This window comes from Schistocerca americana, chromosome 2, assembly GCF_021461395.2.
Source record: "Schistocerca americana isolate TAMUIC-IGC-003095 chromosome 2, iqSchAmer2.1, whole genome shotgun sequence".
NCBI classification, from domain to species: Eukaryota; Metazoa; Arthropoda; class Insecta; order Orthoptera; family Acrididae; genus Schistocerca; species Schistocerca americana.
This window is the reverse complement of record NC_060120.1, coordinates 189,731,629-189,759,130: the sequence shown is the minus strand read 5'-3', so window position 1 is coordinate 189,759,130 and position 27,502 is coordinate 189,731,629. Positions and strand designations below refer to the sequence as shown.

The 27,502-nt window shown below is 38.8% G+C and overlaps 1 protein-coding gene across 5 annotated transcripts in view; it reads left to right on the top strand.

The window, feature by feature from the left end:
• Window positions 1-27,502, top strand: part of LOC124596230 (serine/arginine repetitive matrix protein 1-like) — a 181,303-nt gene that overhangs the window by 41,788 nt on the left and 112,013 nt on the right. For 3 of the 5 annotated variants that reach the window (XM_047135289.1, XM_047135291.1, XM_047135292.1), the window contains exons 3-4: window positions 2,319-2,507; window positions 17,915-18,082. In XM_047135289.1, the coding sequence (XP_046991245.1) occupies window positions 2,319-2,507; window positions 17,915-18,082 (357 nt within the window). The remainder of the gene's footprint in view (window positions 1-2,318; window positions 2,508-17,914; window positions 18,083-27,502) is intronic. The other 2 variants (XM_047135290.1, XM_047135293.1) reach the window with 2 other exon arrangements.

Genomic DNA, 27,502 nt, shown 5'->3' with positions numbered 1-27,502 from the left:
TTGAGGAGTATATTGGGTGTGAGTGCTACTTTGGGATGAAGAGGATGGCATGGGAGAGCAATTTGTGGTGGATCTCATTAAACCACTCTGAAGACTAACAAAATAAACAAATATCTAGCAATTTTTCTTGTTTTCTTCTTTGGACCAAGTGTGGGCTGACACTATTTTCTCTTCCTGCTGTATAATCGGTCTCTGTGTTGTACTAAGTGTAGTTGCGCTCAGATTGTTTGAGCGTATAGCTGTGTTACATATGCCGGTGCAGATACTGTTTCACTTTTGCTTGATTTTTTTGTCTGTCAGTATAAGCTTAGACACTATAGAGGGCATGATCATGACATAATGGAATGCTGAAACTTGTTGCCCCTGGAAAAAAATTAGGCATGAAAATACAGCTGTTGGTTTATTTATTGCAAGTTATATATTTTATAATAATTTTCACCTGTTTGATATTTTGAAAGATGTGAGAAACTTTCAGTTGATTGGATAGATTTTGGCAAAATTTAGATAGTCAAAAATTGAGACGCAGCTTTCGGCAGTGTTCAGCATCATGAAGTAGGAGGTACTATGAAAAAGGCACCTCTGTGTGAATTACTTGAGGGAGGGGTTGGGAGTGGTATACTTCAGAGCACCCTTCATTGATGTACATAATGAGAAATTACTTTCTAGGTATTTGAATACAAATGACATTTTGAAAAGAAACAAAGTATATTTGGGTGATGTTCACTGTGTTGTTAATTGGAATATAGGAGACAGCAAAACTTTTCTCAAATTTAATTTGTTATTTCTCATTACATTTCCTGTGAGGAACAAATGTCGGTACACAAAATCAAATGTACAGTAGCTGTTTTGCACTTCTCAGAATAATGGGGTAAAGTCAGGTACCTCAGACTTAGGAAACTGTATTTGAAATGAGATGGATGTTCTGTAGCATGCACATAATTGAAATAGGAGAAACTGAAAAACAAAAGGGGTGAGGGAGGAATACAGCAGAAATGAAACGATGGGTTATATGAATAGACTGAAAAAGGGTGATATCAAGAAATTCAGGTGAAATTTTGTGTTACTGCAAGAAAAGTATAAAACAATTGGCTAAGAAAACAGAGTGCATAAAAGGTTAGCAGTGTGGTGTGACTGACAACAAATAACATAGAAGCAGCTAGGGGGAAAACTGTAGTGGTTGATTGTGCTTTATTCTGACTGTAGTGAACTCAAGATATTGAATTAACAACCAATATATATAAACTATATGTGTTGACATTTGGAAATGGGAAGTTGGATAAAATCTGAGACAAATTTGTTTGAATCAGCTTTAGATGGCTTTGGCGTGAAGTGTTGCCAGACTTGCCCATCAAAGACAGAGATCCCTCATTTAGCAATGTTTCGGCACAATGCTTTAAAGTAACAGAAAATGTTTGTCATAATGTTAAGCTGTGTAAAACCAGTCTAGGGACTGAGGAAAACGATGACGGCAACAACACTGTTGATTAATAGCATTGTTAGATGAAACTTCTTGGCAGATTGAAACTTAGTTCCGGACCGGGCCTCGAGCTAGGGACATTGCCTTTCGCAGCGAGTGCTCTACCAACTGAGCTACTCAAGCACAACTTATGACCTGTCCTCACAGTTTCAAGTCAGTGCACACACCACTGCAGAGCAATAATTTCATTCTGGAAACGTCCCCCAGGCTGTGGCTGAGCCATGTCTCTGCAATATCCTTTCTTCCAGGATTACTAGTCTTGGAAGTTTTGCTGGAGACCTGCAAGTTTGGCAGGTGAGGTACTGGCAGAAGTAAGCTATGAGGACATGTTGCGACTTGTGCTTGGGTAGCTCAGTTGGTAGAGCACTTGCCTGCATAAGGCAAAGTTTTGAGTTCGAGTCTCGGTCCAGCGAACAGTTTTAATCTGCGAGGAAGTTTTGTATCAGCACACACTTCTCTGCAGAATGAAAATTTCATTCTAGCATTGTTAGATTTCTGTTAACTATTTGTGCCTAGTTTCAGTGGGAGTGGAAGGAGGAGGTGTATCACCGAATGTTCTTGATTATAATTAAATTTTTGTGTATTTGATGATAATTTTACTAAGCATTAAATAAGGTAAATACAAGATAATCTAATTAAAAACACAGTTGATCTTAGTTTGAAAACATGTCTTGAACTTGCTCAACATGTAGCCATATTTTTCACTGAAAAAGTGTATTATATTTGTAAACCAGTTGACATACATCACACCATAGTAAGAAGTCATAATTTTGACTAACCAACCAGTGAAGAGTGAACGTAATGTAATTCATTTGACTGTCACCAATTGCTTGAATTTCAGTAGCGAAGTCCCAGAGTTTCCCATGAGACATCGGAGTCGCTCTCCACCAATGCGTGGATCCAAAGTGCGTTCATTCTCTCCAGTGCCACCGTCAAAGAGAAAAATGTCTCCTTCATCCAAGAGGGAGCGTGTACCTCGAGATGTAGACAGAGAGCGTTCTGGTCGTATGCCCTCAAGGAAACGTACTAGGTAAAAAAAATTAATTTTAATGTATGGCGTGGAATAATTTTAAGATATTGTTCAGCTTCTTAGCGATGTGAGCAACTTCATAGAAGCATACCATTGTTGAAGTTCATTCTTGGTGTACCAATATCGCATGTATGTGTGAAAGCTTCATTCTGGAAGCACCAGAAAGGTAACTAAGTGACATAATGAAGAAGGCCGCTGTGGGGTTTGGAGAATAAGGGAGAAGTACTGCCAGAATTGAAGCTGTCAGGATCGATTGCTCATGCCTGGGTAGTGCAGTTGGTAAGAAAGTTAGCCACTATAGACAATGTTCTGGGTCCAAGATCTTATCAGTTTTCTAATATGCCACGAAGTTTCATTAACTATGTTTAGACAGGAAGAACGAGTTTATTATAAACCAAAATGTGTGCAATGGTATATATTGCAGTTTTCCAGTTTCCTGTCTTTTTCCATTCTTCAGATAAACTCGTGTGGAAAGTTCTTTGGTGGACAGTTGGAACATCCTGGCAGTCATACACAATATTTCAGCTAGAGACTGATTTCTCATTAGTGAGATGTTTTGGGATGATTTTCAGAGTTCGGAGCACGCTCATTTTATCCCTGTTGGTGTTTTTCTCTTCACCATGGGTTTGCAGTCTTTGTGTTGTGCTGTCTTTTATTGAAATGTACCAACTCTCTCAGACCTTGTATGTAATGTTGAACGTTGTGTTCTGGATATGGCCTTCACCGTTATTTAATGAAGTCCATGCTGAGGTAATATGTAGTATTTAGGTTGATGAGGTTCTTTCTGGTTATGATTTTGATGGATTATCTCAGGGCTGCCCTTTGCAGGAGAGAGCTCTGTAGAGTAGAGGAATATTGCTCTTGGTCTGGGAAGCAGGAGTGCTCATTGCTAGAAGACGCTTCATACAGTGACGTGTTGTCAGCTGCATCATTTGTTGCACAGTGGGCTGAAACTCATTATGTTGCTGGTAGTAAATTCGAGACAACTGCAGTTTAATTACTAGTAAATGTTCTGGTGACCAATTAAAGCTCTGGAAACCTAAAGCAAAAGGTCAGAAGAACTGATCACACACATTCAACATTTAATGAAGAAGATAATTACAGTGAACTTTATTACAAATCAGTTAAAGTGAAAAACAAACAACTGCGAATAAAGAAAACTAGGAAAAATAAATGTAACAACTACCAAAATGAATTAACTAATCTACGAGGGTGAGTCAAATGAAAACCTTAAATATTTTTTTAAACATTGTTTATTGTGCAGAAGTGGTAGAAAGCTGTACCACTTGTCAACATAATATCCCCCACACTCAATGCAAGTCCTCCAGCACTTAATAAGTGCATAAATTCCATTTGAAAAAAATTATTTTGGTAGTCCGCGCAACCACTCGTGCACTGTGTGGCGTACCTCTTCATCAGACTGGAACTTATTTCCTCTGATTGCGTCTTTGAGTGGTCCAAACATATGGAAATCACTTGGGTCAAGGTCTGGTGAGTATGGTGGATGAGGAAGACACTCAAAATGCAGATCTGTGATTGTTGCAACTGTTGTACGGGCAGTTGTGGGGCCTTCCATTGTGATGTTGCAAAAGGACACCTGCTGACAGCAATCCATGTCGCTTTGATTTGATTGCAGGCCGCAGATGGTTTTTTAGGAGACCTGTGTATGATGCACTGGTGACAGTGGTCCCTCTAGGCATGTAATGCTCCAAAATGATGCCTTTTTCGTCCCAAAAGCGAGTCGGCATAACATTCCCTGCTGATGGTTTTGTTTGAAACTTCTTTGGTTTTGGTGATGAAGAATGGCACCATTCCTTGCTTGCTCTCTTCATTTCTGGTTGGTGGAAGTGAACCCAGGTTTCGTCCCCAGTAACCATTCTTGCAAGGAAGCCATCACCTTCTCATTCAAAGTGCCAAAGAAGTTCTTCACAAGCATCAACACATCATTCTCTCATTTCAGGAGTCAGCTGCCGTGGCACCCATCTTCCAGACACTTTGTGGAACTTGAGTATATCATGCACAGTGTGGTGTGCTAATATGTAAACATGCTGCAATGTCATTCAGTGTCACTCGGCGGTTTTCCTTCACTATGGCTTTAACCGATGCAATGTTCCGTGGAATCACAACTAGTTGTGCCTGACCTGGACGAGGAGCATCTTCCACTGAAGTCACACCATTTGCGAACTTCCTACTCCATTCGTAGACTCCTGCTGTGACAAACAAGCATCACTGTACTGCACCTTCATTCATCGATGAATTTCAATAGGTTTCACACCTTCACTACGCAAAAACCGAATAACAGAATGCTGTTCTTCCCTGGTGCAAGTCGGAAGTGGGGTGTCCATCTTTATACTGAAACTGCAACGGTATGTGTGCATCTGCACTATGCTGCCACCTACAGGCCAGTCTGCACGCTGTTTGTAGCACACTTACCAACTTACAGGATAATGGTGTGAAATTTTGATTTGTTATTACAAATTTAAGGTTTTCATTTCACTCACTTTTGTATGGTCATTTTATCCAGCAATGAACTAACTGCTATGCAATACTAAGGAATCAAAAAATAGAGCATGGAAAATCTTTGGAGAATAGTTTGCTGTTATCGTCTCCTCAATTTCTTTGCTTTTGCTTGGCTAAGACTCTGTGTTTAGAATGATTTTATTGTGAACAATTCAGCCTTGGAACACATTTAGGATGATTATCAGATATGTTTCATCTTTCTTATGTTCTACACATTTGCACAAGAAAATGAACTGCTCGTAGTTGCACATGGATTTGAAAAAGTGTGTGCTGTATGTCTTTGAAGTTTCAGGAAATGTTACTATGATTGATATCACTTAGTCCTTCTCATCTGATACTTGTCTTTTAATTTGTTCCCACACTGCAGTTCAGTTATTTCCATTATAAATTTCGTTTACTTCAGGTCTGTGGTCACAAATTTTTATGTCATCAGACTACTGGTTTCGGTCTATAATGACCATCTTCCGATCTGCAGCAAAATTTGTGTGTGTGAGGGGGGGGGGGGGGGGGGGACACAAATACAACTAGCAGGTAGTCTACAGCTTAAAACAATAAAATAGACCATGATGAAAAGTATTACTGACACATGTGCATATGTGCACTTTAAATATGATGAGGCATATCTGTTTTAATAAAAACATGCTCTATTATACTGGAGCTGTAGTGGCATCATCAAATGCTAAACACAAAATCAGCGCCAGGATTGTCAAACGTATATAAATAATAGTATACACAAGTCATCTTGTCAGCAGCTCTGCTATTCACAACAAACTACTGTACAGTAACCACAAAATGTTTATGTTGGAAGTTTCATCAGATGTTGCTACTGTAATTATACATGTATTCTTCAACGATAATTATACGATGTAAAATAAAGGGGATACAATCAGTTAAGTCTGTAATGGGCTGGTAATGCATAAGAGGCATTACAGTAATAAAAAGCAGTGAAATGAAACAGGACAAAAGTTAGATTGTTAAAATGGAAAGAGTTAACAAACAGTAATTGACATATGCTCATATGGTGATATTCTAGGGAATGACGTAAATAATAAACAGCTTTCTGAGTGCACAGAATAATATAAAAATTAACGTATAAGTCCATTGCAGACTTTACTGATCGTATCCCCCTTCATTTTACATGGTTCAATTATCACTGAAGAATATTTGTACACATACAGTAACGACTTCTAGCGAACTTGAAACACAAACATTTTGTGGCTACTGCACAGCAGTTTGTTTTGAACAGTAGTGCTGGTGGCAAGATGGCACTCCTGTATACTATTATTTATATGTTTGACAATGCTGGCACTGATGTTTTTATAAAATAGGTATGCCTCATCATACTTAAAGCGCACAAATGGACTTGTAGGTCAGTAATACTTTTAATCATGGTCTGTTTTATTATTTTAAGCCGTAGACAATCTGCTAGTCGTATTTGAGTTTTTTCCCATATATTGCTGCAGATGTGGAGATAGTCATTATAAACCAAATCGGGTAGTCGGATGACAAAAAAAAAATTGTGACCTTAGACATGAAGTAAAGGAAATTTCTTCTATTTTTGGGTCACTGTTAAATTCGTGACCATGTCACAGCTTGTGAGATTTCCATTATCTTTGTGTGATTTACACAATCAATGTCCACATGGTAAAAAAAATTCCTCTGTGCTCCCTGGTGCAATATAACGTCAAACCTTGTTTCAAATTTGGTTAGCACCTTTTTAAGAATGTCTATATACTCTCCAAGCAGAATGTCCTCATGGTACAGTGGTTATCATCCTTTTACTAATGAGATGTAGGTTGGAGTCAGATTCTCATTGATTTCTGTTGATTTTTTTCTGGTGGGAAGGTCTGGTAGCAGATCCACTCATCCTTGTAAGGCCAAATGAGAAACTACTTAAATATAAAGTTGATGAAGGTGACCTATAACTCAATGAAGATGTGTCACATTGAAAGCCCTGAACCAGACAGGGTCACCATAAATGGTATTATGGCAGTGGAAGGTGAACCATTTTCTTTCAAAATTTTGTCATTTGAATAAGCAGGAGGAGGCTAGTCCTACTTAATTAATGCCAGAAGTTTGGCTTTCTTTATCTCTACACTTTTTAAAAATTATCTTTTGTCCATTTATAGTCTTAAGTTTTGCAGAAATGAACACAACAAAATTTGTACCACTTGATGCCTGCACGGATGGCAATGAAACGTTCGCCAAACACTTCTGTTTGGCAATACTTCTAACATACTGTCAAAATGTCAGTATTTATTCACAGTGCAGTGTGTATGAACCCAATGACAACTATAATTCTGATGCTTCATTTCTTTCTGAAAATCTAATTTATTGTGCTGTCTTAGCATGTACAGTATATCCTTTCATTCGCATAAGACGAGCTGTCTATTCTGGCACCTTTTGAAACTAAATCCAGTAAACGGAACAGTGTTTTCAGAGTTTATTAGCTAGTCTGGAAGTGCACTTCTATGCAACAAAAGCTGAAGTTTCTGCAAAAATTGTATTTCTGTATATTGTGATATCACCACACCATTGACTTGCTGATCCTTGTGTTTGTCAGCATTTCCTTGCAAACTCCGTTCCCTTCTCAGTCAGAACTATCTCACCATTCTTCTTCTCATTGTCGGTGATGTTAACATCAAGTGTGTGTCCATCTGTAAACCACCTCTCTCTCTCTCTCTCTCTCTCTCTCTCTCTCTCTCTCTCTCTCTCTCTCCCCCTCCCCCCTCCCCCCCTCTCTCTCCCTCTCCCCTTTATCCCAGCTGACTACTTTGTGCCAGCACCGCAGTCTAGAACCTTCGTGGCAAATTAACTGTGAGCTGAAATGGGACTTGAACAGTTTCAAGTAGTGTAATCATCACAGCATCTTGCACTGCCCAGTATTAAGTGACAAAAGGCAGTTTATGAGGAACCATCCGTCTTTGAAACAGTTCAGATGTACTGAGAGCATTAAGGAACTTGCAGTGTTAGTAGTTGCTTTTAGTAATGGCAAAATTCATGGTGGGTGTTTTGACAGAGTTCATAATTAATTCTGCTTACTGCATGGAGTTCATAATTAATTCTGCTTACTGCATGGAGTTCATAATTAATTCTGCTTACTGCATGCAAACAAAAGAATAAAAATAATGTTATAGAAACACTAATACCTCATAGTATTAACATTTATTTCCTTTGGAAAATATGGAGAACAAGGAGTGAGTTTTTCTATGTTAATAGGGCTGGCTATTTTGATGTTGCAATTTTCATAAAAGTGATTTTGAGGACTTCTTTTTGTCTTCTTGTTTATGCATGCTATAGGCATTTACATTGCAAAATGTAAATTATATTTTGCATCCAAACCGTGGAATATCCAGGATGGAATAACAACTATATGGAAAGGATACATTGCTACTTAACACACAGAGGAGGCATTGACTCGCAGACATGCACAGCAAAAGGGAATAATATAAATATTTCAGCTCAGAAATAAAAAAAACCTGTCACATTCACACAAGAGTGGTGCACATACCCATAGTCAATGTCTCCGGGCACTAAGACCATCAGGCCTTGTTGTTTTGTAATATTGGCACAGGAGAACATTCTTAGGAGAACTATGAACTGCTCATTCAGTCTTTACAAAGTGTTACAGAAAGTAATACAATATCAGTTACAGGCTGATGAGTGACAAAATTACAGAAACCATTAACATTACCTGGTAAACTCGGTAAGTACAGTCTATTGTCAGAACAGCAGGGTTGTTTATCAATCACTGTGTTTAGGTGCGTTCTCAAATATGGTTTTCTATAAATCAGTTTCTCAATTCCACTTCTGATTCACAATGTCTCCGGTTCAATACTGATTCTGAAAACTCATTTCTGGTTGCTGTATTTCAGCTTCCACAATTGGTTTTCATTCCACGTAAACATTACACTCCATTAAAGTTGTGATTAGAGTGTCAGGTAGGCACTTGCATTTGAAAATGTTGCTTAATACGGATGAAATCATCCTTGTTGAGAAGTGAAAGAAAAAAGAAAGAAAGAAATATTGTTCAGACCATGAAATTATTAATTTTCTGCATTTAATGGATGAGAAGCACTATTTGCACTTATTAAATGTAAAGGTACACACACATGCTGCTATATTTATGGACTTAGAAAAAATGAATGTAATATTCTGCTTAGCTTGATGATTTTAAAGTTGCTGTACTCGGGGTGGCAAAGGTTGTCGTACACACTCAGTGGCTGGTGACGTAGTACATGCTTATTCCGTCTGCAGGATTAGGGATGTATCTGTACTCAATAGGAAATGTTTTAGTCTCTCCAGTTCTCGAAAATATTTCATAAGTGATCACTTTAAACTTTCCTCCACAACATACATGGTCATCTGGGTGGGTGTAATATGTTAATTGACATGAATAAGATTTTTAAGAATAAGATTTTTAATTCCCCCCTCCCCGAACACTCTCATCATTCTTTTCCTTTAGAGTGTGTATGTTGTACTTTGGTCTACTGACCTAACTTGGCGAATGTTAGGTTTTCTCTTTGTTTTCATTTTTGACAGTTTTTAGTTTACTTTCCATTGTCAAGGTGTATTTTCGAAATCGTACAAATAAAATTGGTTTATTTGATTACGTACATGTTATTGAATTATTACTGCTTGTATTATGGAAGACTCCTATACATCGGTTACCCTGGGAGTATGAAGGACTCAGAAACGCCAGTCAGTGTATAAGGTCAAACAGTGAATTTGCATCAAGACTTCAAATAACTACAGATGGAAAGACAGCTTTTATGAATGCTAAACGAAGTGAAAAAGCAGTTTAGTGACCTCCGTGCTCAAAAAGCTACATATAATGACATTAAGTTCTTCCCACAAGTGGCGAGACAGACTGCAAATATGACAGACAATTCACCTGGCGAAACCAGTGTAATTTCCATGCTATGAATACAAGTGCAAATTCTGAAATACCTACCGGAGAAACCAGACTGTGTTTTACTATCTTAGAATTGGTGTTTACAGGAACCTATGTTACTATTAATACCACAAAATTTGCTGCGGCACTGCAAAAGCCACCATTAAGCTAATGACAGAAATTTGTGGGGCCCAGCATTAAAATTAGACTGTTGCCAAGGTTGAGAATTAGTGGAGTATGTCAACAGTGCAAAGTTGGCAGACATGAATACGAACTAGTGGGAGGACTTCCAGAAGCAACAGGCCGTTTCTCTTGGGTACACAGAGATCTTGTGGGCCATTTCCACTATCAGAGGGGTTGACACACACACAAACACACACACACACACACACACACACACACACACACACACACACACTGATAAAAAAAATTGCAGCACTAAAAAATAATTAATGTAGGAATGAAATTTCGGGAATACATTTATCTAGATAACATGTTGTTGTTGTTGTTGTTGTTGTGGTCTTCAGTCCTGAGACTGGTTTGATGCAGCTCTCCATGCTACTCTATCCTGTGCAATCTTCATCATCTCCCAGTACCTACTGCAACCTACATCCTTCTGAATCTGCTTAGTGCATTCCTCTCTTGGTCTCCCCCTACGATTTTTACCCTCCACGCTGCCCTCCAATACTAAATTGGTGATCCCTTGATGCCTCAGAACATGTCCTACCAACCGATCCCTTCTTCTGGTCAAGTTGTGCCACAAACTTCTCTTCTCCCCAATCCTATTCAATACTTCCTCATTAGTTATGTGATCTACCCATCTAATCTTCAGCATTCTTCTGTAGCACCACATTTCGAAAGCTTCTATTCTCTTCTTGTCCATACTATTTACCGTCCATGTTTCACTTCCATACGTGGCTACACTCCATACAAATACTTTCAGAAATGACTTCCTGACACTTAAATCTATACCTGATGTTAACAAATTTCTCTTCTTCAGAAACGCTTTCCTTGCCATTGCCAGTCTACATTTTATATCCTCTCTACTTCGACCATCATCAGTTATTTTGCTCCCCAAATAGCAAAACTCCTTTACTACTTGAAGTGTCTCATTTCCTAATCTAATTCCCTCAGCATCACCCGACTTAATTCGACTACATTCCATTATCCTCGTTTTGCTTTTGTTGGTGTTCATCTTATATCCTCCCTTCAAGACACATCCATTACGTTCAACTGCTCTTCCAAGTCCTTTGCTGTCTCTGACAGAATTACAATGTCATTGCCGAACCTCAAAGTTTTTATTTCTTCTCCGTGGATTTCAATACCTACTCCGAATTTTTCTTTTGTTTCCTTTACTGCTTGCTCAATATACAGATTGAATAACATTGGGGAGAGGCTACAACCCTGTCTTACTTCCTTCCCAACCACTGCTTCCCTTTCATGTCACTCGACTCTTATAACTGCCATCTGGTTTCTGTACAAATTGTAAATAGCCTTTCACTCCCTGTATTTTACCCCTGCCACATTTAGAATTTGAAAGAGAGTATTCCAGTCAACATTGTTAAAAGCTTTCTCTGAGTCTACAAATGCTACAAACGTAGGTTTGTCTTTCCTTAATCTATTTTCTAAGATAAGTCGTAGGGTCAGTATTGCCTCACGTGTTCCAACATTTCTACGGAACTGATCTTCCCTGAGGTCGGCTTCTACCAGTATTTCCATTCGTCTGTAAAGAATTCGTGTTAGTATTTTGCAGCTGTGGCTTATTAAACTGATTGTTCGGTAATTTTCACATATGTTAACACCTGCTTTCTTTGGGATTGGAATTATTATATTCTTCTTGAAGTCTGAGGGTATTTCGCCTGTTTCATACATCTTGCTCACCAGATGGTAGAGTTTTGTCAGGACTGGCTCTCCCAAGGCCGTCAGTAGTTCCAATGGAATGTTGTCTACTCCGGGGTCCTTGTTTCGGCTCAGATCTTTCAGTGCTCTGTCAAACTCTTCTTGCAGTATCGTATCTCCCATTTCATCTTCATCTACATCCTCTTCCTTTTCCATAATATTGTCCTCAAGTACATCGCCCTTGTATAGACCCTCTATATACTCCTTCCACCTTTCTGATTTCCCTTCTTTGCTTAGAACTGGGTTTCCATCTGAGCTCTTGATGTTCATACAAGTGGTCCTCTTATCTCCAAAGGTCTCTTTAATTTTCCTGTAGGCAGTATCTATCTTACCCCTAGTGAGATAAGCCTCTACATCCTTACATTTGTCCTCTAGCCATCACTGCTTAGCCGTTTTGCACTTCCTGTCGACGTCATATTCCTTTTTGCCTGCTTCATTTACTGCATTTTTATATTTTCTCCTTTCATCAATTAAATTCAATATTTCTTCTGTTACCCAAGGATTTCTACTAGCCCTCGTCTTTTTACCTACTTGATCCTCTGCTGCCTTCACTACTTCATCCCTCAAAGCTACCCATTCTTCTTCTACTGTATTTCTTTCCCCCATTCCTGTCAATTGTTCCCTTATGCTCTCCCTGAAACTCTGTACAACCTCTGGTTCTTTCAGTTTATCCAGGTCCCATCTTCTTAAATTCCCACCTTTTTGCAGTTTCTTCAGTTATAATCTACAGGTAATAACCAATAGATTGTGGTCAGAGTCTGCATCTGCCCCTGGAAATGTCTTACAATTTAAAACCTGGTTCCTAAATCTCTGTCTTACCATTATATAATCTATCTGATACCTTTTAGTATCTCCAGGGTTCTTCCATGTATACAACCTTCTTTCATGATTCTTAAACCAAGTGTTAGCTATGATTAAGTTGTGCTCTGTGCAAAATTCTACCAGGCGGCTTCCTCTTTCATTTCTTAGCCCCAATCCATATTCACCTACTACGTTTCCTTCTCTCCCTTTTCCTACACTCAAATTCCAGTCGCCCATGACTATTAAATTTTCGTCTCCCTTCACTATCTGAATAATTTCTTTTATATCATCATACATTTCTTCAATTTTTTCGTCATCTGCAGAGCTAGTTGGCATATAAACTTGTACTACTGTAGTAGGCGTGGGCTTCGTATCTATCTTGGCCACAATAATGCATTCACTATGCTGTTTGTAGTAGCTTACCCGCATTCCTATTTTCCTATTCATTATTAAACCTACTCCTGCATTACCCCTATTTGACTTCGTGTTTATAACCCTGTAGTCACCTGACGAGAAGTTTTCTTCCTCCTGCCACCGAACTTCACTAATTCCCACTATATCTAACTTTAACCTATCCATTTCCCTTTTTAAATTTTCTAACCTACCTGCCCGATAAAGGGATCTGACATTCCACGCTCCGATCCGTAGAACACCAGTTTTCGTTCTCCTGATAACGACATCCTCTTGAGTAGTCCCCGCCCGGAGATCCGAATGGGGGACTATTTTACCCCCGGAATATTTTACCCAAGAGGACGCCATCATCATTTAATCATACAGTAAAGCTGCATGCCCTTGGGAAAAATTACGGCCGTAGTTTTCCCTTGCTTTCAGCCGTTCGCAGTACCAGCACAGCAAGGCCGTTTTGGTTATTGTTACAAGGCCAGATCAGTCAATCATCCAGACTGTTGCCCTTGCAACTACTGAAAAGGCTGCTGCCCCTCTTCAGGAACCACACGTTTGTCTGGCCTCTCAACTGATACCCCTCCGTTGTGGTTGTACCTACGGTACGGCTATCTGTATCACTGAGGCACACAAGCCTCCCCACCAACAGCAAGGTCCATGGTTCATGGGGGGGGGGGGGGGCTAGATAACATATTTAAGTGATTAACATTGCAAGATAACAGGTTACTGTAAGTGTGTGATAAGCCATTGCATATGTGAAATGCTGGTATATTAATAACCGATGTAACCACCAGAATGTTGAAATCAAGCATGCAAATGTGCATGCATTGTGCTGTACAGATGCCGAACCTACATCTTCATCTACATCGATACTCTGCAAGCCACCATACAGTGCGGGACGGAGAGTATCCTGCACCACTACTTGTCATTTTCTTTCCTGTTCCATTCGCAAATAGTGGGAGGGAAAAACTTGTCTATATGTGTCTGTATGAGCCCTAATTTCTTTTGTCTTATCTTCGTGGTCCTTAAGCACAATGTATTGTGGCGGCAGTAAAATCGTTCAGCAGTCAGCTTCAGATGCTGATACTCTAAATTTTCTCAATAGTGTTTCTCGAAAAGAATGTTGCCTTCCCTCCAGGGATTCCCATTTGAGTTCCCGAAGCATCTCTTACGGTTTGTTCAAACCTACTGGTTACAAACGTAGCAGCTTGCCTCTGAACTGCTCTGATGTCTTCCTTCAATCCAACCTGGTATGGGTCCTAAACATTCAAGCAATACTCAAGAGTAGGTCGCACCAGCTTCCTACAGGCAGTCTTCTTTACAGGTGAACCACACTTTCAAAAATTCTGCCAGTAAACTGAGGTTGAACATTCACCTTCTTTACTGCAGATCTCACGTGCTCTTTCCACCCCACACCGCTTTGCAGCTTTACAGCTGGATATTTAAATGACTTGACTGTGTCAAGCAGGATGCTAGTTATAAGGTATCAAAACATTACAGATTTTTCCTATGCATCCACATTAGCTTACATTTTTATACAATTAGGGCTTAACTGCCATTAATCACATTGACTGGAAATTTTGTCTAAGTCATCTTGTATCTTTGTACTATTTGTAACAGTTTGTAGCGTCACTATGTTGCCAACTACTGCTGAAATTGCTGCTGCAGATGCAATACAGTGCACCACAGCCATATGCCGAATATGATGGTCTCTCCCTTCTCGGTAGTGCCATGTGGCTGGCTGCACACTGATTTTCTCACGACCATACATTCTCGTGACCACCACTGCCAGCAGTCATGTATAATTCTACATCTACATGATTACTCTGCAATTCACATTTAAGTGCTTGGCAGAGGGTTCATCGAACCACAATCATACTATCTCCCTACCATTCCACTCCCGAACAGCGCGCAGGAAAAACGAACACATAAACCTTTCTGTTCGAGCTCTTATTTCTCTTATTTTATTTTGATGATCATTCCTACCTATGTAGGTTGGGCTCAACAACATATTTTCGCATTCGGAAGAGAAAGTTGGTGACTGAAATTTCGTAAATAGATCTTGCCGCGACAAAAAACGTCTTTGCTTTAAACATTCCTGCCAAGTATTTCTGCAATATTATAGAAGGAGCATCCAGTTCCTTGTAGCCCAATTGCATGACCTCATTCAAACTCAGTGAGGTGCTATTAATAGTGTCTTCGTTGCGTTAAAGAGATTCTTGAATAACATCAACTCACCACGCCCAATCTCAAAGGTAACTAATTGTCACAACCATTGCAGTATGTATTTAAACTAAACCTGATTTGCATCCTGCTTGCATGTGATGTTAAGGAAAGACGCAGCGTGTACCCACTGTAAAAACTGCCATACTGTGAACCTTTCCAAACACTAAAAAGTAAAGATCATATGGTACAAGTAATGTGCAATCGCTAACAACTAATGGTGTCATTGGATTTGGTCAAGCCAGCATATTTGCTGACACCAGATGCTCCTTTACACAGGCAGGAAAGCTGAGACACCATCTTGTTGTCAATGTAGGAGCTGAACAATGCGTACAGTCCCAGTTTACCGGATAGTGTGCTACAAAGCCTTTTTCTGTCCATGCGAAAGAACATCTTGAGCAAATTGGTGTTGCAGATATCCAGTTGTTAAACAGAGATGGAGCAAATATTCTCCCTGGAAGAATGGCAGGCTTATTCTGAACTAGGACATGGCGGAGTACAACAAGCATTTAGTTTTAAAATGAGGTTTTAGTGACAGCTTATCAGAGTTCTGGATCACATGTTGGTTTTAACCAGTGGATCGAAGCAAGGGGACAATGTTAGGTGTTCCCACATTTTCTCACTAAACTCCCCATTCCAAGCCACTTCTCAGTGTACTATGCTGTGGGCGGTCAAAAATGCACTTGAGCACAGGACACTTGTTGGTAGAGAGAAGTTTCTTGTCTGCACTGACGCTCTTAGTGCTCTGCAAGCTGTTCAGCAAATTTTACCAGCAGGTAGGATAGTTCTGATGGTCCATGACACTATCCACCTTCTGCATAGGCAGAAGAAACAGTTGACCTTCCACTGGGTCCCTGGACACACGGGAATTGAAGAGAATGATGTAGGTGAGAGACCAATGAAAGCAGCCTGCCAGAAAAATGCCACACCTTAACTTTACATCCCCCTGCAGTCTGTTGTGTCATGTGTGACAAAGTGGGTGTTGGCTGAGAGAGAGAACGGCAGTAGCTCTAAGTGGGTAACAAGCTGCAGTTGGTCAAACCTTTTATTCGCCCATGGTGCATGGCCTTTCAGACTCCACAAAGGGACTTAGTAATCCTCACTTGGCTTCATATTTGCCACTGCCCATTGACGCACTGATATTTTTTACAGGAAGAAGACCCTCCATAATGCAGTGTCAGGTCTACTGACTTAACGTTGCTATTATTGTTTTCTCTTTGTTTTTCTTTTTCACAGTTCCTTGTTTATTTTCTGCTGTAAAGCTTTATTTTTTTAACTGACAAAATAAAATCAGTTTATTGACTGTGTATTATGGAAGAGCCCTATTAGTTCAATACAAGCATAAGGAAATAAAATATATTTGTATGTTAAAAGTGTTGTTAACATCACTTCATTGTGCAGATGGAGTCTGAACATCTGATTTACACACCTTTGACATAAGATAACTGACGCCCAACTGAAATTTGATGAAGCTAACAAAATCAGTTCAGCTTCATATGTAAACACAGTAGTGAATGTCCGTGTTTGCCTTCCGTAAGTTGCTTCATCTAATCTTGGTAAATCTGATATATGATGCCACTCTCTCGTTAAGCAAACAATTTTTTTCCAGAGAATATACTATGTGATGAGCTGTCCTATCAGTGGTTGATGTGGGTGCAACATTTCAAAAACATTGTGAAATGTTTTGACCTGATGTTGTATAATGTCCACTGTGAATTGCTCTTAACAATTTGTGAGGTATCTATTTGATAAACATGATAGTTTGAGAGAGATTACACATAAACTCCCGTGTGACTCACTGCAAGTAAACATTTTTTTTACTGTGTGAAAGGCTATTTTTAATACTTTAGTAACATTTTTTTACAGTGCATCATTATAATTTGTTCACTTTTCGCTACACTTTCACCTAATAAAGATTGCAGTTATAAGAATTTGAGAAAATATGCCACATATGGAATTGTTCAAGTTATTATTCTTCCCACACAACATTTATGGTTTGAATGGAGAGGTGGGGCAGGGGGACAAGAGTAATGTTGATTAGCAATCGCCACCATAAATGACACTTTGATTCTTGGTCTATGGCTGCAGCTGTGGATGTGAACAATACACAGCTATTACCAACAGTGAGCCATTATTTATGTGCACATTACAAAAACAAGAGATTCATATTTTTGTATTCTGAGTCAGGATAAAACTTTGCTAGTTTGGTTTTGGATCTTTGGAAGATGAGTTGTTCAAGCCTTGAATTCCAAAACGTTACTTGAAACTCATCCTTTGTAGATGGAGCAACGCCTTGTAGAGAATCAGTCGTGATACATACATATGTGAAATCAGGCCTGCTTTCTATTTGTAGCAAAAGATTTTTACTTTAGTCAGTGGTTAGCCATTCATTTATGAAGAAATTGAGTCTTTTACCAAATAAAGGGTAAAGGGGAATGTGACAAGTGAAAAGTGCTCAGCTGCAGTAAGCCAGAACAGTTGTGTAGAGTATTTGCTGTATTAATTGCCACTGGTCATGTTTGTGCTGTATTAGTTTCTAGCCTATATTTACGTCACATCATCATCAACAACAACTGTACAATTGCTCAGATTAATGTATGGTTGATGTCTTGTGTGTACCAAACCAAGCGGACCACAAAAATGTGTTCGGCATTGTTTTCTATTGCAGGTCAAAGAGTCCTACAGCAGCTAGTGGTTCCCACACAAGTGCTACACGCATGGTGTCTCCTGCATATGCTGAAGAAGTATCTCCACCACAGTATGCTGGTCCTTCAGACCCGTACGGTGTTGCAGCTGGTGTAGATGTGGAACATGTGACTAGAAATGTTGGTGAAAGGTATGTGTAATATAATACAAATTTTAAGTAAAGAACGACTTTTTTAATCAGCAAAGTTGTTGCTTGCCATGTCATATGTTTCTTTGGCATTTGTTGCTACTCCTCCATAAGATGCAATATTTTATATAATTGAGCATTTATATAGCTTGAAAGTCCCAGAAGGGCTGCATTTATATTAACTGTTGTAGCCAGCTGTTGCCTGTATATCTTGGCTTGACTCTTGGGATTGCTCAGATTCCACCACAGAAGAACTTATTTGTATCAATGGCACTAGGTTCCCAGTTGCGACCTACTGTTAGGTATCATGGACATCGTCTTGTGTTCCTTTCTGTTTCTTAGATAAATGTGAACAAAATGTAATGCTTGGGAAATGAAACTTATTAAGTGGTCATTCTACAACATTAGCCTCTATACTGCTTTAATAAACTTACGAGGTCTCTCATCTGTGGTTAACACTGGTTGACCTTGTTTAAAGAGTAATCACAGCCATTGAAACTCGTGTGATATGTGAATAGCTTTTTAGAATTGTCAGGTGATATAGAGAAAGCTATCCCCATGATAAGCAGAGCCTGCCACTCGATGTCAGTTCATAGTGGTGGCAAAGAGCTGACTGGCTTTGGTATTGGATTATTTAGTATAGACCTTCCCAGCATGGCTGTGGAAAATATTTATTGCAATTACAATTCAGAAATTTTGTCATTTTCAAGCATATTGGGATAAAACATTACCACCATATGAAATGCACTGGCATTAAAAATAAATTAACAGGTTGTTAAAATTGAAAAAGGAGTGCTTCCTTGAGATGTTAAAGGGCATAGTTTCCAACAATCTGAATGTGAATACGTAGAACATAATTTCCAACAGTCTGAATGTGAATATGTATTTTAGGCTAAGTATACTCAAGATTCCCCTCACCGTGTGAGCTTATCACATGGTGGCTACAAAAACAGGTTCCCACTTTATGTAAATTTGATTCATAATATTCACAGGAATGAATTGCTCATATAGTGAGTAGTTTTTGGAATGCAACATTGAACTTGGGAGTACGAAGATACTAGTATGTAGAGACAGTATCATATGGTTTGCCAGATGTGCATTCAGAATTAAGTGAACAAAGGCAGTTTTCTGCAAAATTACATAAGCACAGTACAACTGATGAGATTGTCTCAGAAAGGAAAAAAGAGGTCAAAACTAAATCCCTTCATCCTAAAGTGTTTCTGTGTCTGACAGAATAACTACACAGTTCTGGAATACCAAAGTATGAATCCGCTACTGCACTTAAATTACATTAGGTAAGACCGTATGACATAGTATCAGAGATATCAAACAATTCATGTATTTAGCTGTTTAAAAATGAACTGTGCAGAGTACTAAAAAACAAACAGGTAGAAGTTTTACCATTAGATTTGGGGGAACACTTTAACATCTCCGACAATTGTAGATCTTCATTTGGGAACCATCTTCAGACTACCAAACAAGACTACTGCGAACTTAAAAATTCCTTAGGAGTTCTTCATAGGAGTGGGAATAAAGAGGCAGTTTGATTAATTAGAAGAGATTGAGATTTTGTAGTGCATTTAGAGACCAGCCAGAACATATCTTGAATGAACAGACTAACACAAAAAATAGCATATCCTTAAAATTGTTTCTGGAATATCTTATTGGATGATGATGGGGATTTTTGATGTAAGTGGAATTTTGTGCACTAGATACCACCACAAGTCACACTCAATTTTTGTTATCGACCAGTTTCGTTCAGTTTTGCAAGAGCATCGTCACAAGTGATGGAATTTACTCTTCAGAGTAATTGGCCGATTACATTGCCAATCTCTGATGTCGGCAACTACTTTGAACTTTGAGTTCCACAGTTTTTGATAATTCTCTTCTTGAACTGAGCGAAACTGGACTTAATTTCAGCAATCTGAATAAAAAATAATAAAAAAGACTGTTACATTATGTTGTGACTTTCATACACTGGTTCCCGTTTGTTACCAGTAATCTTTAAAACTGACTTTCCAGTGCCTCATTTGCTCTTAAGTTATCTGTATTTCGATTACTTCCTGCTAGATGGCACAAATCTGTTTTCGTGGCTGCCTCAGCATGTTAGCAGTTCAGTCTGACGGTAGCGGCTATAATATGCCGCTCTTGGTCCTAAGCGACCTTGCGGTTGTCTTTATGTTCCATGGAGAATTTTATCTGGTTGGCAATTATGTTATACTTTGACACGTTAGTTTTTATTCCTATGGCATTTCTGTTTGACAGGAGCACTTTTCCTCAGACGTTTTAAACCATGGTGTGATTACATGTAAGTACATTCTGTTTGTATGTAATTTATGGAAGTAATCCTATTAAGTGTATATTATTTCAATCTACGTCAGATTTTTTGTTGTTCCACATAACTTTTTATGCTGATGAAGATTGCTCTAGTGCTATCGAAACCATGGTCAATTGCCAAAATTCTGTGCAACTGAAGTGGCTGTATATACATTCTGTAATTAAATAGCATACGGTTGCTGGATCACAGCCAATATCATGTTTAAAATTTCAAAAAAATAAAAGTTAGTTGTGAAGTGGAGATTAGTGGGGCTCTAAAATTTTTTAGATATGGATATCAGAAGTGAAAATGGGAAGTATGTATGTGGGATTTTTTGGAAAAATACTTGTCCTGATGGATTGTAAATATTCATTCAAACTAACCAAGTCAGCATAAAACACTCCGTCTTCAGGCCACAAGTGGCCCATTGGGACCATCTGACCGCTGGTGTCATCCTCAGTTGAGGATGCGGATAGGAGGTGCGTGTGGTCAGCACACCACTCTCCCGGTCGTTATGATGGTTTTCTTTGACTGGAGCCGCTACTATTTGCTCGAGTAGCTCCTCAATTGGCATCACGAGGCTGAGTGCACCCCCAACCAAGTCAGCATGAAAAGCCTTTTTTAATTCTGTTATCAGTTTCTTATTTAAGCTTCCATTATCACAGGCTGAGCAGGAATTAAATACCATTAAATACATTGCAAAGCTGAATAATTATCCACTGTATTATGTAAGTAATAATTACAATATGATTAAAATTATAAGACTTTGAGAAGCTATACCTATTGTGAGCAATAAATTAGAAAACAATAGTGTCAGATATGTCCGTTTATTGTATTAAGGTTAAATAAGTAAAAGAGTGGCATCAGTTTTAAAATATTTTCGACCTTGAATAACCTTGGTTGCATTTTAATAGTGTTGACCGAAGAAATGTTTATTATAAATCAAGAATGGATTGGAATGTTCAGACTGTGATGCCTGTTGTAGGGTTTATGGGACAGCGACTAGTTAGGTACAGTGAACATATAGCATTGTTAAATGAAGGATATAGGTGAAAAATGTAACATTGCTGTCCACATAATTGAAAGTGGAAACAGTGTTAGATCTTTGGCCTTGCATTTGAGGATGCTACATAGAGGTTTAGAGGGCTCATTTATGGACCTCCTGGAGGAGATAGAGATTTTTTTCCATCTGAGATATGGCAATGCTCTGCTCACTGAGCAGATGGCAGTGAGAAACACTTGCTTTTTGGAAACTTTTTAAACCCCACCTTCCTGGTGGCAGAGGTAGTTACAATCCAGGAGGCACATATTTTGCCTAGCATATTCATCTCTATTTAATGCCACTTGATAGCTTATCAAATGAGAACAAAATTTGTGGTTGCAAAATTATTTTGCTTATCCTGTAACTATTGGCATTATCTTGGATAATATTGTTTTTAGTGTAGGTCATCATATGAGAGAGATCTTTGTCACTTTTTCACAACAGCCATGACTCTGTAATTCATGTCTTATCGTGGCTGGTGTTAACATGTAGTTTTTTGTGTTTTGTACAAGGGAATGTATAATAAAATAAAAATAATAATTGTGACCTACTTATATCAAGCTATAATCATGGGTTTTTTTTTTTTAATTGAACATAAATGTTAAGTCATGTTTCACACCAGGAGCAGTGGGTTCTTCCACTAAGTCATTATATCATTCATACTTTACCTTGTAACCTGTTTTATGCAAAACTGCTGTTTTATTATAATTGCTATTTGTCTAATTTTGTTTTAATACAGAATTTGTTTGAACTACTAGTCATACACAGATATCACCCTCTATGACGTATTATGTGGCTGATTGTAGAGATCTGTAAACAGCAGCCTCAGTTTTGAATTAAACTGTGTACGTGCTAAGGCCAGGTAATAATGTACATTTACAAGCTTGTTGAGTCTGTACCACTGACTTCATACAGCGTGGAGTCTCCAGTCCTCTATAATTGTGGTGTAGATTCGTATTATGCCTTCCATTGTCAGAGTCCTTTCTATTTCTTAGCACTGATGATAGCACTATTGTAGCTGAAATCTAGATCTGCAATCAAGTGCAGTATTGTAACTGATTGCTAAGTGTTAGCCACATGGCTCATGCTTAAATAGTGTGTGGCGATAATGTATACTTATCACAACATACATATTTCGTTCAGACTTCTGGAAACTATGTTCCAGCGTGCCACAACGTAACGTTGGAAAGAGTTCTTAAACATCCCAAGGAAGTACAGTAGACTCACTATATGTGCACATTACACTATGTGATCAAAAGTATCCGGACACCTGGCTCAAAATGACTTAAAAGTTTGTGGCACCCTCCATCGGTAATACTGGAATTCAGTATGGTGTTGGCCCATCCTTAGCCTTGATGATAGCTTCCACTCTTTCAGGCATACCGTCACTCAGATGCTGGAAGGTTTGTGGCAGAGTGGTAGCCCATTCTTCATGGAGTGCTGCACTGAGGAGAGGTATCAATGTCGGTCTGTGAGGCCTGGCACGAAGTTGCCATGAAAAACATGACCACACCATAACACCACCACCTCTGAATTTTACTGTTGGCACTACACACACTGGCAGATGACATTCAGCGGGCATTCGCCATACCCACACCCTGCAATCGGATCGCCACATTGTGTGCTGTGATTCATTACTCCACACAACGTCTTTCCACTGTTCAATTCTCCAATGTTTACACTCCTTACACCAAGTGAGGCTTCGTTTGGCATTTACCGGTGTGATGTGTGGCTTCTGAGCAGCCACTCGACCATGAAATCCAAGTTTTCTCACCTCCCCCGTAACTGTCATAGTACTTGCAGTGGATTCTGAAGCAGTTTGGAATTCCTGTGTGATGGTCTGGATAGATGTCTGCCTATTACACATTACGACCGTCTTCAACTGTTGGCGGTCTCTGTCAGTCAACAGATGAGGTTGGCCTGTATGCTTTTGTGCTGTACGTGTCCCTTCATGTTTCCATTTCACTATCACATCAGAAACAGTGGACCTAGGGATGTTTAAGAGTGTGGAAATCTTGCGTACAGATGTATGACACAAGTGACACCCATTCACCTGACCACGTTTGAAATCCGTGAGTTCCGTGGAGCATCCCATTCTGCTCTCTCATGATGTCTAATGACTACCGAGGTCACTGATGCGGAGTATCTGGCAGTAGGTGGCAGCACAATGCACCTAATATGAAAGATGTATGTTTTTGAGGGTGTCCAGATACGTTTGGTCACATAGTGTATGATGTGTGATTGAGGGAAATGCTGGATTATTGAGTGTGTGGGAAACTTACACACACAGGGACTACACTTAAATTGCAAGGTACATTCTTTTCATTGAAAACTTAGTTCTTGCGTGTATATAATTACAGTAGTATCACTCACTATGAAACGTGTCCCAAATTTTTAGTTGTTGCAATGATGATAATCACGTGATGTTGGTATGCAACCACTTTAAAATCATTACATCTGTACTGCATGTATCTGATTATTGCATAATATACTTCAGGAAGATGTCTGCAGCTTCACCACCAGCGTCACGAGAAATCTTCATGCTCTCTCCTCCAATGTCCCCTCCGTAATCACTTTCATCATTACTTTTCTCCGCTCTAATTATTTCTTCATCTGTTATAATTTGATCATTCAGCTACTTAGCAACACATTCATTGTCAATTTCTCCTGCTCCTAATTAACTAGCTACATTGTTGTACACCGTAATCCATTATTAGTTGATTATCCATTATTCATTATTGTGCACATCATTTGTCGTTACAAGGGAACCTCCCCATCGCACCCCCCTCAGATTTAGTTATAAGTTGGCACAGTGGATAGGCCTTGAAAAGCTGAACACAGATCAATCGAGAAAACAGGAAGAAGTTGTGTGGAACTATGAAAAAATAAGCAAAATATACACTGAGTAGTCCATGTGCTAGATAAGCAACAATAAGGAACACGCAAGCTCAAGAGTGCCGTGGTCCTGTGGTTAGCGCGAGCAGCTGCAGAACGAGAGGTCCTTGGTTCAAGCCTTGCCTCGGGTGAAAAGTTTTAACTTTCAGTTTATGTGACAAACGCTTATGTTTTCATCACTTTTTTGGGAGTGATTGTCACATCCACAAGAAAATCTAAATCGGGCAAGGTAGAAGAATCTTTTTACCCATTCGCCAAGTGTACAAGTTAGGTGGGTTGACAACATATTCCTGTCATGTGACGCACATGCCGTCACCAGTGTTGTATAGAATATATCAGATGTGTTTTCCTGTGGAGGAATCGGTTGACCTATGACCTTGCGATCAGATGTTTTCGGCTCCCATTGGAGAGGCACGTCCTTTCGTCTACTAATCGCACAGTTTTGCGGTGCGGTCGCAAAACACAGACACTAAACTTATTACAGTGAACAGAGACGTCAATGAACGAACGGACAGATCATAACTTTGCAAAAATAGAGAAAGTAAACTTTTCAGCCGAGGGAAGACTTGAACCATGGACCTCTCATTCTGCAGCTGCTCTCGCTAACCACGGGACCACGGGGCTCCTGAGCTCACACTCTCCTTGATGTTGCCTAACTTGCACATGGACTACTCAGTTTCTATATTTTGCTTATTTTTTCATAGTTCCACACAACTTCTTCCTGTTTTCTCGATTGATCTGTGTTTAGTTTTTCAAGGCCTATCCACTGTGCCAACTTATAACTAAATCTGAGGGGGTTGCGATGGGGAGGTTCCCTTGTTAGTAGAGTAGAGGTCAGATACGGGCCGGATTACTCAAAAACTGAGCTACTGAGGACCAGTTTTGCAAGAGTTTAGCATTGTATTTTATTTCAATTTTAATATTTGGTTACTTTATTTTTAATTCCAGTGTATTTCATATGAGACAATGTTTTATTTCATCATGCTTGAAAATAACAGCTGGTTTAAATAAAATGTAGGCCAATAAATATTTTCAAAGGCTGTAAGCAGAATGATTAAATATAATAATTTTGAAAAGGCTGTGGACCCAGTCCTCATCACAGTGGTGGTAATTGTGGTTGTGAGCAAAAGACTTAATTCCTAACTGTGGACTGGACTTCCGTTGCATACATCGGAAATTTGTGACTGTAATTGTTGCCTTGAAAGAGGTTGGGGAGCCTCAGCTGAGTTGAACTTGGGGGAGGGAGGGTTGAAACAGTCATGCAATAAAAATTAGTGATATGATAAATGTCATGAAGTCATAACTTGATTTTTCTTCTTACATTAGAATTGCATGTGTTTCATATACTACCGTTATTTTCCTAAGCATTTTGAGTCTGTTATATTATTAAGCATTATTATGCTGTGAAATAGTTTGATCTGTTAGAGGAAAGAAAAATTCCATTGTGCATGTAGGCAACAAAACAATCAGTGCCACAGTATATTCTCCAGAGTTTGAATTGTGATTATTACTCTCTGTTCCACTTGTTACAACATGATAATGAGTTCTTCTAGTTTATACCAGGTATACGCCAAGTTGATTATATATGACAAGTCTCAACACACAGTAACAGAGCCTGTGCAGAGTTTGGAAGGGAAACAAAGGGAATGGAAGAAGATGAACCGATGAGAGATGAAGCTTTGAGTTAGCTTGCAAAGTATATTCTCAAATAGCATAATTGGTAGATTACTGTCCATGAATGGCATGGATTATTGTTTGAATCTCAGTCTGGCAAACATTTTAACTTGTCACATATTCATACAATTTGTTTTATCCCATACAGTTCACCTAAAAAGGCTAACGTGACTACTGAGATTAAATGTGTTAATTTCAGTGCTCATTGCACAGTCGGGTTTTTTGAAGAACTGTGAAAGAACTTATTTTTGAAAAGGATAGTTATGTTTTGTAGAAATTTCAAGAAGCAGAACAACAAAGACGTGCTTCACATAATTTTACAACTGAGCTGAAGTATGTTGGCAGCAAAGCTGATTCTATAAAGTGAAGGAGACTTTCCTGTAATGAGCAATGAAAACACACACAAAGTGCAGTTAATACCATTCATTCACAAATGTGAAAGGAAACCACTTGAAATAATTGCATAAAAACTTGAAAAAAATATTGAAATGAATTTTGGTAGAAAATCCATGTACTGCTAAAAAAAAGATCGGTGAAGTTATATTGTACAAATGAAGAACTTCTGTTATTTTTAGGGTTCCATGCCTCTGTCTGTAAAAGCAGAACCCTTATAAGATCACTTTGTTGTCTGCCTGCCTGCCTGCCTGCCTGCCTGCCTGCCTGTCTGTCTGTCTGTTAAGAACCCTATTTCTCAGGAACAGTTAGACATATCAGGTACAAATTTATGTCACATGTTAAGGCCTTTGGTCTATTGACAGTATAAATATTTTAGGCATCTAAGTCCATCAGTCAAAAAATATGGCCATTTATATCACATATTTTAATACTTGAAAACTTGCTCATCAAAACCTGTAGGTTACTTCCCAATCACCTAAATCATAACATTTGTAAAGATGCACTGTTTCACATTACAAGTAAAGGAAAAATCTGAAAATTGTTAATTCGTGATTATATCATATGAAAAGAGTATTTTTATTGTTTTTTTATCCATTTGTTTGTCTTTCCATATGTTAAGACCCCATTTTCTGTGGAACATTTTTGCGCATCAAGTTCAAATTTATTTTGCATATTAAAATCTATGAACCCTTGGCAGTGTAAAACATTTAACCGTATAAGTCCATGCAATCAAAAGATATGACATAATGGTCACACATTTTGGAACTAGGAAACCCACTCATCGAAACCTGTAGGGTACTTCCTGTTGACGTATAATCATGAAATTGGGCAAGAAGCATGGTTTGACAATAAAAGTTAAGTAAAAACATCTGAAAATAGTTAAACTGTAATTATATCACATAAAAAATATATTTTAACAAAGAGATAGAGGGGCTGGCCAGCACTTACCTCAGCTCAGTACAGCCGATAGATACACGAAAACCAGAATCGAAAATTTACGTTCCTAGCTTTCGGAACAAATGTTCCTTCATCAGGGAGGAGAGAGGGGAAAGAAAGGGAAGAAGGGAAAGTGGATTCAGTTACTCACAACCCAGGTTAT